Here is a 14,989-nt window from a genome sequence, read left to right as displayed (position 1 = left end):
TTTTCATATAAAATTTCCTGCAGATCTCGTTCAACGGTGTCAGATTGATGTATGCTAGCCCGTTAATAAAATAAGCAGATTCATCACTCTTACAGTTCCATCAAGTCAACATCGACAATGCTTTAGTTTTGGTAAATATATTAAAGTGATGAACCAGGTCCTCACCTAATATTTGAATACGATGCATTAATTTGTATTACAAAAACCCTAACCATTGACTTCGAAATGTGAATAGATCCTAGTTTCAAGTAATTCCAGGCTGGGCAAAGTACTTTTATGCAATTTTATATCCTATCTATAACTTCAAATAATTAAAGACTAATAGTCAAATTAGTTTTTAAAAGTTGAGTTCCTTTAATAAATTTATCCCTGAAAAATTTTATCAATAAAATTAATTATTTTTGTCCTTTTGTTACTTCTAGTTCCTTCAATTATTAATGATATAGAATTAATTAACAACATACATGACACTTAACATATTCAACTAGACGTGGAATAAATATATTTATAAGAATCTATCAATTTAATCGTTAGGTTATACTAAGATTTTGGTTTATGTAATTGGAAAAATGGACTAAACTAATAAAATTTTATAAACATATTTGGTCGGTATTCAATTGAACATGCTAGAGATTATGTATGTTATCAATTAACATTTCACATCATTAATTGTTTGTGAAAATTATTAAGAAGAATGCTAAAGAGTCATTTGAATTTTTTTTGAACAAGCAAGCTCAACACAAAAAAAGTGAAGCGACAAAAGAACCAAATTTCAAAAATTAACATCCAACAAAATTAAACAAAAAATAATTCCTAGTGTCATCTTGGGCATAGCCATCAACAACCAAAGAGATCCAAATTACTCCACCCTCTATAGCTGGTCAAAGATTTTTTGGAAACCTCTTCTACATCCGCTTCCTTATTATTAAAGATTTGTCTGTTTCTCTCTAGCCAAATATTTCAAATAATGGCAAAGAAGCAAATGAGTCACTTGTTACCTCCTCTTTTCTGTTATTGACACATATCCAACTCTCAAAGTATTCTTTTAGTGAGTCCGGAACCAACCACAACCTCCCAAAGTCAAATAGTCATTGACACCATATCTGTCAAGTAAACTCACAACCAAAAAATAAGTGGTAAATATGTTAATGTCTTTTTTACACAATACGCACATGTCATCACTGTGTGTAATAATTTTCAGCCTATGCAATCTTTCTTTAGTATTAACTCTTCCTATCAAAGCAAACCAAATAAATAACTCCACTCATGGCAGAACCAAACATTTCTATATAGTTCTGGTGAAACTATAGCTGGTGATATCATCTAGGATTATTTCTGACTGTATCACCTGCTGCACAAAAGAGTTAATTGAAAAATGTCTTCCTTGTCAAACTTCCATACAATTCTATCTTGCGTATCATATGCTAGCTTTATAGGTCATAAAGTCTCTTGCAATTGATCGCCTCCCTTATAAGTTTCAAATCCACTCTAACCCATCTCAAAACCTACAATCTCCTATAACAGATTTTCTTTGGTTTGAAACAGAGAAAAGTCTCGAAAAACTCATTTTTAACGAGAACAGAGTCGTTAGAATTTATTGTTTTTGATCCTTGGTTCGCCATCAAAGTTTAAAAATATGGAATAAAGTATATTGTTAGATTATTAGACTAAATAAATTATACTAAAATTAAGTTGTTGGCTAAATATTGATAAAAAAGACTTCTTAACATTTTTTAATTATTAATAAAATAACAAAAGGATAAAAATGATTAATTTATAACCCTTAAACGACTAATTGAAAAATGTTTGGGAATAAATTTAAAAAATGACCAACCATTAAAGAGACATGTAAGCTTATATAGTTGGAAATCTATAGTTATTTTTATCACAAATCTATTGGTTTTTGAAGTAGTGAAAAAGAGAGGGAAAAGTGAACATGGGAGATCCTCGTTTATCACTGGTACTATCCTCCCACTCCTCATCCTCAGACTACGGATGGGACTACGACGTGTTCCTCAGCTTCCGAGGTCCAGACACCGGCAAGCACTTCGCCGGAAATCTCTATTACGCTCTCAAACAGAGGGGAATCCGGACGTTCTATGCTGACAGAGAGCTTGAGAGAGGAGAGGAGCTCGCGCCAACGCTCCTGAAGAGAATTCAAGATTCGAAAACCGCCATCCCTGTGTTCTCTCCAGGTTATGCTGATTCTGCATTCTGCTTGCTTGAACTTGCAGCCATCATGGATAACAGCAAGGCGAAGGGACGGTTGGTTTTTCCGGTGTTCTACGGTGTAAGTGCTTCTGATGTTCGAGGTCAGACTGGAGATTACGAAAAGGCAATGGCTAAGCATCAAAGTAGGAATGACCACCACGTCGTGCAGAAATGGAGAGAAGCTCTTCAGCAAGCAGCTAACTTGTCCGGCAGCAGTTTCAAATTTCAGTAACCACCTCATCCATATTCTTAATATTTTTTTTTTCTTTGTAAAATTAGTTGTTTTATTAAAAGTTTATATCCTCAAACCTTTCTTGTTGCTACTTTCTATCTATTATAATATTTAGATTTTAGGATTTAAGATTTAATATTCAGAAGTTTGGAGTTTAGAGTTAGGGTTTATAATTCAGAATTTAGGATTCCATCTTTATGTTATGTAATGCGACGTCATAGATGAGTATAGAGAGATTATGCCATTTGAGTTATAACTCATTGGCATAAAGATGGTACAGTTCAAGGATTGAAGTGATGAAAATAACATTCTATAAGAAGTTATCAAAAGTTTGTCAACTTTTACTCGGATAGTAACGTTAATTTTGTAATTGGATAGGAACGAATATGAATTTGAGTTCATTGAAAAGATCATTGAAGTGGTCTCCAAAAATGTCAATCGCACTCTTCTCTGCGTTGCAAAGCATCCAGTTGGATTGGAGTCTCCGGTGCAAGAAGTATGCAAGCTTTTGGATGTAGGACCTGGATGCAATAATAACCAAGTCTGCATGGTAGGAATTCATGGAATTGGGGGAATAGGTAAATCAACTCTCGCTAAAGCAGTTTTTAATTATATAGCTGACCAATTTGACAGTTCATGCTTTCTTGAAAACGTGAGAGAAAATTCAAGTAAGCATGGATTGGAACATCTACAAGCGAAGCTTCTTTTTGACATTGTTGGAGAAAAGAATATTAGTTTGATAGGCCCCAGTGAAGGTGTTCCACTAATAAAGCATAGGCTACACCAAAAGAAGGTTCTTTTGATTCTTGATGACGTTGATGAAGAAAAGCAGTTGAAAGAACTTGCTGGAGGGCTAGATTGGTTTGGTTCTGGTAGCAGAGTCATAGTTACAACGCAAGACCAACAAGTACTAAGACTTCATGGGATTGAAACAAAATATGAGTTAAATGGGTTAAAATTTGAAGATGCTCGTAAATTGTTTGAATTGAAACTGAAGAAGAAAGCTGATCCACATTTCGATGATGTTATAAATCGTGCAGTGACTTATTGTGCAAAGCATCCATTGGCTTTGGAATTAATAAGTTCTGATTTGGGTAGTATAAATGCAGATGAATGGGAATCTGCATTAGGCCATTATGAAAGAAATCTTGGCAAAGAAATCTATGATAAACTTAAAAGAAGCTTTGATCGTTTGGAGAAAGAAGTGCAAAGTGTGTTTCTTGACATTGCTTGTTGCTTTAAAGGACTCAGTAGGACAGAGGTCAACAATATGCTTCGTGCACATCATGGTTTCTGCCCAATATATGCTATTCGACTTTTGGAGGAGAAATCTCTCATAATGATTGAAGACAATGAGGTGAGATTACATGACAAGATACATGAAATGGGTAGGAAAATTGAACAAGAAGGAAAGCATGGACACCGCTATCTCTTGTCGTCCTATGAAGCTATAGTTCAATTTTTTAAACACAAGGTATGTAAGATCTATGTAACTGAATTGATTTCTCATCTTGGCTCTTGCTAGATTTCTTTACTTGACTTGAATGATATATGTTGACAGGGCATTCATGATAAAATTGAAATGATAGTTCTAGACCTTTCCAGCTCAAAAGAACAAGTGGTGGAATGGGATGGAGAAGGCTTCAAAGATATGAAAAGTCTCAAAACTCTTATAAATCGAAATGTCTATTTTTCGCAAGATCCCAATCACCTTCCCAATAGTTTGAGAGTATTTGAATGGCCAGGATATTCTTCACGTTCTTTACCAGCTAATTTTTGTCCAAAGGAACTTGTCCTGTTCAAGTTACCCAGTAATCGCTTAATGTCACTCAATTTTCTCAAGGCAAGTTCTAAAAGTATGCCATATTGAATGACTCATTCTATTAACTAACATTCATGTGATTCCTTTTAATTGACTTTTCCAGGAGTTTGTGAACATGAGAGTTTTGAATTTTGATGATGCTGAATGTGTAAAAGCTATACCTAGTCTATCTTCTACCCCAAATCTGGAAGAACTATCATTCTCAAACTGTGAGAGTTTGACTGAAATTGATGAATCGGTTGGAAATCTGAGGAAGCTTAAGATATTAAATGCCTTTGGTTGCAGCAAGCTTAGGAGCTTCCCACCCCTTAAGTTACCATCTATTGAAGAACTCAACTTCACCAGCTGCTCAAATCTTGAGAATTTTCCAAAAATCTTAGAAAAGATGGAGAATTTAACAAAGCTTGAGTTAGATTGCACTGCCATAAAAGCTATACCTGATCTATTTTCTGCAGAGAATTTAGTAGAATTATCATTTTCATACTGTGTGAATTTGATTGAAATTGACGAGTCAGTTGGGTTTTTGATTAAACTTAGATTACTTAATGCCTTTGGTTGTTGTAAGCTCAGAAGCTTTCCATCCCTTTTGTTGCCATCTCTTGAAGAACTTGATCTCTCATGGTGTTCAAGCCTTGAGAATTTTCCAGAGATATTAGACAAGATGGAAAAGATAACACGGCTAAGATTGCAGTATACTCCCATAAAAGAATTGCCAAATTCCATCCAAAATCTTACTCGGCTTCGAGACTTGGAAATGTTTGAATGTGGAATGCTTCAGTTACCGAGCAACATTACCTTATTGCCGGAACTGAGACACATCTTGTTTTGTCGAACACCTAACCAAGATGAAGGTGAAGAAAAATTGAGTTGGATTGAGTCTTCAAACAGCACACTTCATGCATCTCAGTGTACTATATCAGATGAAATATTTCCAAACTTATTTGGTTGGTTTTCTATGTATATGGAAGAATTAGACTTGTTCCGTGTTAATTTCACATTCCTTCCTGATTGCATCATGGAGTGTCCTCTTTTGAAGGAATTGAATTTGGATCAGTGTCATAATCTTCAGAGGATTAGATGGCTTCCACCCAACTTGGAAACACTTTCCGTGACATGTTGTAGATCTTTAGAAGATTTAGACCTCACAATTCTTCCTGGAAGTACCAAAGAATACTACAATTTCAGGAGACTCATTGTAGATAATTGTGAAAATCTTCAGATAATCAAAGGAATTCCACCAGAAGGTTTATCCGCAACAAATTGCTTGAGCCTGCCTTCCTCATATATAAGCATGCTATTGAATGAGGTTTGTGTCTCTTCAGTAATTGATACCTCTTCATTAACTCACATGTAGCTATCTTTACCTGAAATTGACTGTTGAAAATGGTTAGATTACAATTTAATCAAACTTGTTAAATCATTTAACGATTTTCAGCTATCAACTCCTTCACGTAAAAACAACTACATGTGAGTCTCCACTAATATTGTATTGAAAAATGATATTTTTTCAGATTTTGAATATTTATTGTGTTAAAAAAGTATTTAAACTTCTAAACTTTAAATCCTAGTAAAATATTTGTAAGAATAAATACATGATTAAAAATGAAATGTCATTTATTTGTATTATATTTAGTTACATTACATTACATTTATTTAGGTGCTATATATACTATCTATATTTTGTGTTTATAATATATATTAAGTTTAATTAATCCAAAAATCTCTGCAACCTTATCAAATTTGTAAATAGATTCATATACTTACTTACAAAAGTTATTTCTTACTTTTAAAAAAATATATTTTTTATTATTTTTATCGTATTTTAAAATATTTTTAGAAAATTTTTATTAACGAATTCGAACCATATTTGATTTAATAGTTCTTGGTACCATAATCTTTTAACTTTAATTGATACATTTAATAAAACTATGGTCAGCAGGAATTAGGCGAGGTGGGTAGAAACATATGGCGTTTTGTGCCAGGGTCAGGGAATTGCATTCCAGAGTGGTTCCATCCCTGTAAAAATGGAAATTCATCAGTCTCTTTCTGGTTTCGAAATAAGTTTCCTGCCATTTCACTTTGTGTTTTCCTTGGAGCATTGGGTAAACACCAAATAGCATTCTATTTTTGCCCCAAATTGGAGATCAATGGCAATACTGTAAATAAGTGGCTTCTAGAGAACAAGAAGTATTGGTTTGTGCAAGAGGCAGAAGCTGATCATATATTCATTCTCCATGAAAAACAAATGAATAATGAAAACAGTGTGAATGAAGCACTTGTGAGAAATAAAGAATGGAATCATGCCAAGATTTTTGTTGATGTCTATTCTCCAAGGGGATGGACAGAAATTGACATGCAAATTGGAATTCATGTATTCAAAGGAAAAAATAGCATGAAGGATGTCCAATTCACCAATCCTTATAATAATGTTACTGGGGAATCTAATTCAGTGGATTCAACACAGCAAAGTGGAACTAGCATAGTGAAAGGTAAATGCATTTGTGGTATTCTTTTTTTTTTTTTCTTTAATGCGTGTGCTTTTATATTTTTACAATATCATTGTTTTTAATACACTTTCAAAATAAAATATTTTATATTGTTAACAACATTAAAGTATAGCTTTAAGCTATTTATTATTGTATTAGATAATATGCAGTTAAATATTTGCATAAATTACAATTTCATTGTTAGACAATTTTTAGTATCTTAGTATTTTTTTTTTTATTCATTATAATTAATAAAAAGATGATAATATCGTTATATCACTCTTATTTTGATAATATTTCTTTTATAAATTTATACAGAATACAATAAAAAAAATCAGACAAGGAGTGACATTATTATTTTCTTAATTAATATCTTAGTATTTTGAAGTGGCTTATATTTTTCGACTACATAGTTGTCTCATTACCAACATCTTCTACAATGAACTAGTCATTTTAAAATATGCTTCTTTCATTATATCTTGTTTAGTTGTTTTCATTTTTTAATGTATTCATAAATTAATATATATCTAAAAGAAGTAAAGAACACAATATTTGTATTCACAATTTTTTAATAATTTGCACTGTCTGAACTATATATTCGTTGCTAGACATGCGGATATTTGTTATTTTAAAAGTTTAGTATCTAAATAACTTAATAGTATATTCCTCCAATCCTCCTCCATTTTATCTATTCTAGTAATTTTGTGCTAATTTTGTTCCTTCAGTGAATTTGGCGCGCATTTCTAATAATTATTCCCGAACATTCTAATGGAGCTTTGAACTTTGAAGAGGTGCGAAACCTAGGATTGGATTTTCGACAGGACACAGGAGTATAGGGATTTTCAACTGGATGAATTTGAGGAAAAATGTGGCCAATGGGAATGTGATCACACTTTTACAAAGAAAAACAATAAAAAAACCATTGCCGAATGCTCATGATCACTACTGCAAGAAAATTTTAGTAGATTGTGAAAAACAGGAATTTATAAGAACCTTCATATTTATATATATTGTATAACATGCATTATCTATTAAACATTTACTTTTTATTATTCCCTGAAGCAGAACCTTCATATTTTTAACTTATTCTTCACTATGTAAGCGAAACTATGAATTGATTTACAATATTTCCACCAGTATTTTTTTCCCTCGGTTTTCCCTTCTAGATTTTGGATAGAATAATTATAATAACAGGTTAAATTATTTAGTAGCTTAGACACCGTATCATCATTAAAGGAAAAAAAAAGAAAAAAAAAAGTTATTTGTTAGTATCTAATGGTGACTTATACTTCGCATTGTTAGTTTGTCAGTTTGGAAAACTAAAATTAATTAATCCAAATGAATATATGACAACTTGTCACCAATATCAATGTTAACAGTGGGTTCTCATTTCGTTGACTTCTATATGTTCCATTATAATGCCAAGTGCCAACAATTTATGTAACCAAAGTCAACTGGAAAAATTAGTTAATCTAGCTAGCTTGATGGTACTTATGGCACTTCATATGGTTTCATCTAAAACTCTTTCACATTTTTTTGTGATAGCATAATAATAAGCATGTATAGGAATTGCTAAGAATAGCTTTAGGAGCTATCTATGGCAAATCAAGATTCTTCTTCCACTTCTTGCTCAAACCATGGTTGGACATATGATGTCTTTGTGAGCTTCCACGGGAAAGACACGCGTCGCAACTTCACCGGCTACCTTGCCGATGCCTTGGACAGAAAGGGAATCCACATTTTCAGAGATGACATAAGGCTGAAGAAAGGAGAAGGGATTCCATATGCACTAGTCAAAGCAATTGAAGAGTCTAGAATTGCTGTGGTTGTTTTCTCAGAAAACTATGCATCCTCAAGTTGGTGTCTTGATGAGTTGGTTGAGATCATGGGGTGCATGAAAAAGAAGGGACAGTTGGTGATTCCAATTTTCTACTTTGTTGATGCTTCTGTGGTAAGGCATCAAAGGGAGAGTTTTGGAAGGTCAATGGAAAAGCATGAAGAAAGGCATGGCAAAGAGACAGTAAGTAAGTGGAGGATTGCATTGAAAGAAGCAGCCAATTTGTCAGGATGGAGTTTCAAAAATGGGTATACTCATTTCTTGCTTTATAAGCTTTTCTTTCAAGTTTATTTTAATGATCATTTTGATATTAGTTTTGGTAAATTAGATTAATTTTTGCTCCAGTTGTGTGTTGCAAACCTGAATCATCATTTTCCAGTAGTGTGTCTGATTGATTATATATTAAATTTAAGTCATTGTAAGATTTAAATTTGTTCTTTACCAAGTCTGAGAATTATCTTCACTTTGTTGGCTTCATATTATAGTGCACCAAAATAAGGGAATAAACCAATAATCATGTTGTTTGAAAGTTGACTCCTAGCTTATCATCATGAGCTCTAGCCAGTAATCCTTACACCTAACTTGAAGTTAATTTCAAGTTAAAATGTAGTAATAGTATTTTTTGTTAGAGAATATTGTATACTTAAATTAAAGTGCTACACGTGATTAAAGAAATATCATTTGTCCATATGATCAATAAGAACAAAATGTTTAATTAAAGTAGATAGCCAAATTTATTAGAGTAATTCTTGTTGTTACAACATTCTGATGATAACAAAATATTGGTTATCTTGTCTTAATAATTACATTACACTCTAATTATCAGGTTAGGCTATTTATATTATATATACTCTTTGGATACAGTTCTTTCTCATACTCTATATTAATGCAAGATACTTATGCATCTGTCTTTTAAGAATGCCTACACTGTACACTTATAAATTCTCATTTTAAGTCATAATATTTTATTTTTGGATAGTCTTAATATATTTTTTTAATTTGGCCCCTCTAAAGTGTGTAGGGTTGCAAAATGAAAAAGTACTAAAAATTAATCACTTGCAAATAATTGATAACTTTCATTGAGCATAAGTGCATCTCATTAAATACTAAGAATGATTAGTTTTCTCTAACTTTCTCACTTTGCAAACCTGAGCAACCCAATGAATTCAATTTTAAAGGAGATGGATTTTTATCATTATTGTCACAGGTATGAGTATAAGTTTATTCAAGAGATTACTGAGAAAATATCAAGCATACTAAACATTACCTCCTTACACATTGCTGATCACCCAGTTGGATTAAACTATAGAGTGTCAAAAGTGTTGAGGCTCCTAGCACCAAATTCTAATGATATCAAAATGGTTGGAATCTATGGTATTGGTGGAATTGGCAAAACAACCATTGCTAGAGCTGTGTACAACTCAATTTCTAGCAGGTTTGAAGGGTCAAGCTTTCTTGCTGATGTGAGAGAAAATACAGTGAAACATGGTTTGGTCCAACTACAAGAGACTCTTCTCCATAATTTTCTTGGAGAAAACATCAAGTTGGGTGATGTGAACAGAGGAATTCCCATAATAAAGAGAAGGCTTTGCACCAAGAAGGTTCTTCTGATTCTTGATGACGTCGACAACCTGCGACAACTGAGGTCATTGGCTGGCAGCCATGATTGGTTTGGTTCCGGAAGTAGGATCATCATAACAACAAGGGACAAACATTTGCTAACTGCTCATGGGGTTGAAAATGGAAACATATATGAAATGAAACAGTTGAATGATCATGAATCTCTTGAGCTATTTAGTTTAAATGCTTTTAGAAGAAAGCAACCAAAGGAAAATTATGTCAACATTGCGAACCGCATGGTTCAATATGCCAAAGGCCTTCCACTGGCTTTGAATGTGATTGGTTCTGATCTGTTTGGCAAAACAATTGAAGAATGGGAAAGTGCATTGAAGAAATATGAAAGAATTCCAAGCAGAGAGATCTTAGATGTGCTCAGAGTAAGCTATGATAATTTGGATGATAATGAGAAGGAAATTTTCCTTGACATTGCATGTTTCTTCAAGGGAAACTTTAGACAGGATGTGGAAAAGACACTAGTGGCCTCACGTTTCTTTCCAGAATATGGCATTGGAGTACTTATTGACAAATCTCTAGTAACTATTAGTGATGCCAACACAATTAAGATGCATGATCTTATACAAGACCTTGGAAGAGACATTGCTAGAAAGGATTCGCCATTCGATCCGGGGAAACGTAGAAGACTATGGCACTGTGATGATGTTCTTGAGGTCCTGACAAAAAACACAGTAAGTGCATAGCTTTATTTACTTTCAAAGCAATACTTTCTTTTCTTTTTCTAGAAATACTCATTAGACAGTATATGTGATATTTCATTAATGGTGCTTGTAATTACAAAGGGAACTGATGCAATTGAAGGCATAATGCTGGACATGACCAACCTAAAACAAAAGGTTCCATTAAATTCCAACACCTTTGAGAATATGAAAAGACTTAGGATTCTCATAGTTCGGAATGCACAAGTTTCTGGAGCCCCCAATCATCTGCCAAATAATTTGAGATTGCTTGATTGGGATGAATATCCTTTACCTTCTTTGCCAGCTGATTTTCATCCAGAGACACTTGTTGTACTCAACTTGCCCCATAGTATTCTCACAATGGATGAGCCATTCAAGGCATGTTCATGATCATTCTTATTTCTATCCTTTATGTCATATACATATATTCTGTGAACTAACTATTTCTTCCTATTTACTACATCCGGTTCACAATAACTGTTGTTTTAAACCTTTTTGGTACATTCACAAATCAATGTATTTAGATGTAAATCACGTTTGGATATATTGGTTTATGAATGTATAAGAAAGGTTAAGACAATAGCTATTGTGAACCGGGGAGAGCATCATGCAGAAATTTGACCATTTGACATATATGAACTTCAGTGGTTGTGACTCTCTAACTACATTACCTGATGTGTCTGGAACACCAAATTTAACAAGAATTCTTGCTAATGATTGTCCAAACTTGGTTGAGATTCATGATTCTGTTGGACATCTCAACAAACTAGTCACACTGAGCACCGAACGATGTCCCAAACTCGAGGGATTTCCGAGTGGCCTGAGGTCAAAATCTCTTGAATACCTTAACCTTAGGGAATGTTCTAGCATTCAGAGTTTCCCAAATGTTTTGGAAAAAGTGGGAAGTATGAAAAATATTGATATAGGAGGGACTGCCATAAAAGACTTTCCAAACTCAGTTGAAAACTTTAGTAGTATTGAAGAGTTAATTTTGAGATCCTGCAAAAGTTTTGAGGTTCTACCTAGCAATCCTACCATGTTTCAAAATATTGAAGAGCTGAATGTGGAAGAATGTCCTCAACTTCCAAAACTCTTGTGGAAGTTATTAAAGGACAGAATTGATTCGCTCCCAAAGTTAAGTAGACTAACTCTCAAAAGTTGTGATCTATCAGATGAGGATCTTGAGTTAATTCTCAGCTGTTTTCTCCAATTGAAATGGTTGATCCTATCAAATAATAGCTTCACAACAATTCCTGATTGTATTGAAGATCTTTCAAGCCTCTTGCTGCTACATGTTGATAACTGCAATCAGCTTAGAGATATTTCAGTGCTTCCACCAGACTTACAATACATAAATGCAAGGAATTGCATGTCATTGACTTCGCGGTCATCAGATGTAATATTGAGTCAGGTTCATATTTCTCCTTTGTCCTTTCTCTTTCTTGAACTTTATCATTGGCATGTTTGTTTTAGCTGCTAAGAATGATCAATTTTGTTAACCTGTAACAGGCATTTCATGAAGTTGAGTACTTAGACATTGTTGTGCTAAGGAGACAAATTCCAAAATGGTTTGACCATTGCTGCAAAGGAGGGTCTGCAGATTTCTGGGTTCGTAGAAAGTTCCCCAACATTGCTCTATTTTTTCTGTTAGGAGGCCAAGACGAACAGAGAACCGATCATATGTGCGAATTCCACTTGTTCATCAATGACCTCCTAGTATTTCAAGAAAAAAGAGGATGGCCAGTGGATCATGTATGGTTGTTTGATCTGCAAATTTACCTCACAGAAAGCGAACGACACAACATCAGGGAACAAATAAAGTCTGACTGGAATCATGTGAAGATTTCATGTTCAGTCATGAATGAGCCAAAAGATGTAATTGTTAAAGGCTGTGGAATCCATCTTTACAAGGAAAGAATGAACATCCATGATGTCTCCTTTATTAGTCCTGATCTACATGGCTCAAATAGTGCCTATGATAACATAAATGATGATTTGGATATTTATGATGAAACAAGCCAAGATGTTGTTTTCCCTACAGTATTAGCTAAATTCTTTCCCAAGAATATAGCTGAGCTCTTGGGAAATCTTCATTCCGGAAAAAGAACAGGTGATGATTTGTCTGATTATGATGAGGAGTTGGAACTAGACAGTGAGACTGACAACCAGTACATGGAAGTTGAAGAGGAGCAACATTCAGCTTCCATCAATCTTCAAATCCCAGAAATATGCAAAATCTCAAATCATGAGAAAGAAACAGGTATGGTAAATAAGATCCATACAACATTGAAAAATATCATGATATTGGAGTAAGTATTGTTACTAATCTAATTGCATTTTCTTTGTTGATCTTGTAGATGCCAATTCCCACAAAATACTTATGGATCCTTCAAGAGGAACACAAGAAGCCTTTGTTAGTATCAATGAGGAAGAGCTAAAGCATCATAAGAAAGGAAAATTTAACAAGGATGGAATTGCCCCAGTAAGCCTAAAATAATTAAAATACAGTTTTCTTAGTTCTGCTATATGGGAAAATTCTTTTATTCTTACTATTATTCTTTTCATGATTTCAGGAGTCAAGTATGACTGCATCAAGAAGAATAAACAATGAAACACAAGTGGGAGATAAAATCAATTCTGGTAAAGAAATCAACAGTTCATCAAATCCTCATGTTTCTGAAAATATTGGTCTCCACAAGAGCAAACAAAAATCAATTATCCTAGTTGAAGCGAATGCAGAAGCTATTGATCATATAAATGAAAACCAAGTAGACATTTGTCATACTCATACTCATTTTCCAGCAAGAATCGATAATGGTCAACAATCAGTGCCTAATGCAGAAGCATACACAAGTATTGTTGAATCTTCTGTTAATGAGGACAACATGGAAGCATTTTATGCCTCCCTTGAAGCAGAGACAGATTCTGAGTCTTATCCCTATGGAAACCAAGCCAACATTGTATCTGTGATAACAAGGCCTAGCGAAGAAACAAAGAAAGAATTGCAGTTTCTGCGAGACTTGGTCACGAAAAAGTTCTCTCTTTTGTTACACCCTGGGCGTTCTGGATTGTTGAAAGATAAGCTAAAGTATCTCCTCACTTTGCCTCCAGAAGAAGGAGTTTCTCTGATAACAAAGTCATTGTTATCACAGCTTTCAACAAGTTTTGCACAATGGAGTGTGGATTACAACATTGCGAGTGTGAAACTTGAATCAGCAGACAAAGAACTATTGAGAGCTGAGAAAGTGAAAGAGGAACTTAAAGGGAACAAGGAAGAATACAAGGGAGTTAAGATGGTCGAAGATACTCTGCGGGATCAGTTGGAATCTTTGGAGGAAAAGAAGAGGGAGCTTGAAGTGCAAATCAATGCCATAAAAACCGAGATTGCAGATTTATCAGCAGAGAGTGACATAGCTGCTAAGAGAAAGAGAGAAGTATTTGAGAATGCAAAGATGCTGAGAAGTGAAAGGGATGGTTTGAGGAACCAAGTGCCAAGGTTGAAAGCTGAGAAAGAATGGGCAAAAGTAACACAGGCTAATATTGAAGCAGAGTGGTCATTGCTTGCAGAACAAGTCATTGGAATCACTACTTTTGAAGCATGAAGAGTGGGTGTAATAAGAGATTTATAATATACCAGTCTTATGTGTAAACAGAACAAATAGAATGGCACTAGGAAATATATTCTAGCATGTTTGATTTTATTTTTTTTTCCATTTCAAATATGAATTTAATTTCTATATGCATAGAATTTTATATAGGCATTCAATAGTAAATTATGATATCATTAGAAGTTAATAATTTTCAAATTTACACTAAAAAAATTAGTTAAATACATTAATTTAATTGAATAATTATATAAAATTTACGTTCATAGAAGACCAAAATTAAACTCTTAAAATATTTAAATAAATACGGTGTTGATTATTTTATACTAACTATATTTGTTAGTATAATTTAGCTTTACTTCTCTTACTAAGCTTTAGGGTTAGAATTTAAAGATTAGAAATTTAAGTAATGTATGTATATGCATGAGGTTTTACAATAAAATAGTAACAATTATGGGTAAATTATGGTATTGAAAAGTTT

General features: G+C 33.5%; 2 protein-coding genes across 2 annotated transcripts; both read left to right on the top strand.

Moving 5' to 3' along the window:
- The first annotated feature begins 1,884 nt into the window (after positions 1-1,884).
- Positions 1,885-7,898, top strand: LOC112751548 (TMV resistance protein N). The gene is made up of 6 exons (XM_025800713.3): positions 1,885-2,439; positions 2,822-3,917; positions 4,005-4,286; positions 4,369-5,571; positions 6,205-6,754; positions 7,477-7,898. Exons 1-6 carry the CDS (start codon positions 1,937-1,939, stop codon positions 7,518-7,520), a joined length of 3,678 nt encoding a protein of 1,225 aa, XP_025656498.1. The 5' UTR covers positions 1,885-1,936; the 3' UTR covers positions 7,521-7,898.
- A 310-nt stretch (positions 7,899-8,208) lies between these two features.
- On the top strand, positions 8,209-14,676 carry LOC112751550 (TMV resistance protein N). Its single transcript, XM_029292654.2, has 7 exons — positions 8,209-8,836; positions 9,796-10,894; positions 11,006-11,281; positions 11,517-12,314; positions 12,413-13,163; positions 13,261-13,385; positions 13,477-14,676. Exons 1-7 carry the CDS (start codon positions 8,349-8,351, stop codon positions 14,503-14,505), a joined length of 4,566 nt encoding a protein of 1,521 aa, XP_029148487.2. The 5' UTR covers positions 8,209-8,348; the 3' UTR covers positions 14,506-14,676.
- The last annotated feature ends 313 nt before the right edge of the window (positions 14,677-14,989 follow it).

The sequence above is a fragment of the Arachis hypogaea genome, chromosome 15 (assembly GCF_003086295.3).
Source record: "Arachis hypogaea cultivar Tifrunner chromosome 15, arahy.Tifrunner.gnm2.J5K5, whole genome shotgun sequence".
NCBI classification, from domain to species: Eukaryota; Viridiplantae; Streptophyta; class Magnoliopsida; order Fabales; family Fabaceae; genus Arachis; species Arachis hypogaea.
This window is presented reverse-complemented; position numbering and strand designations above follow the sequence as displayed.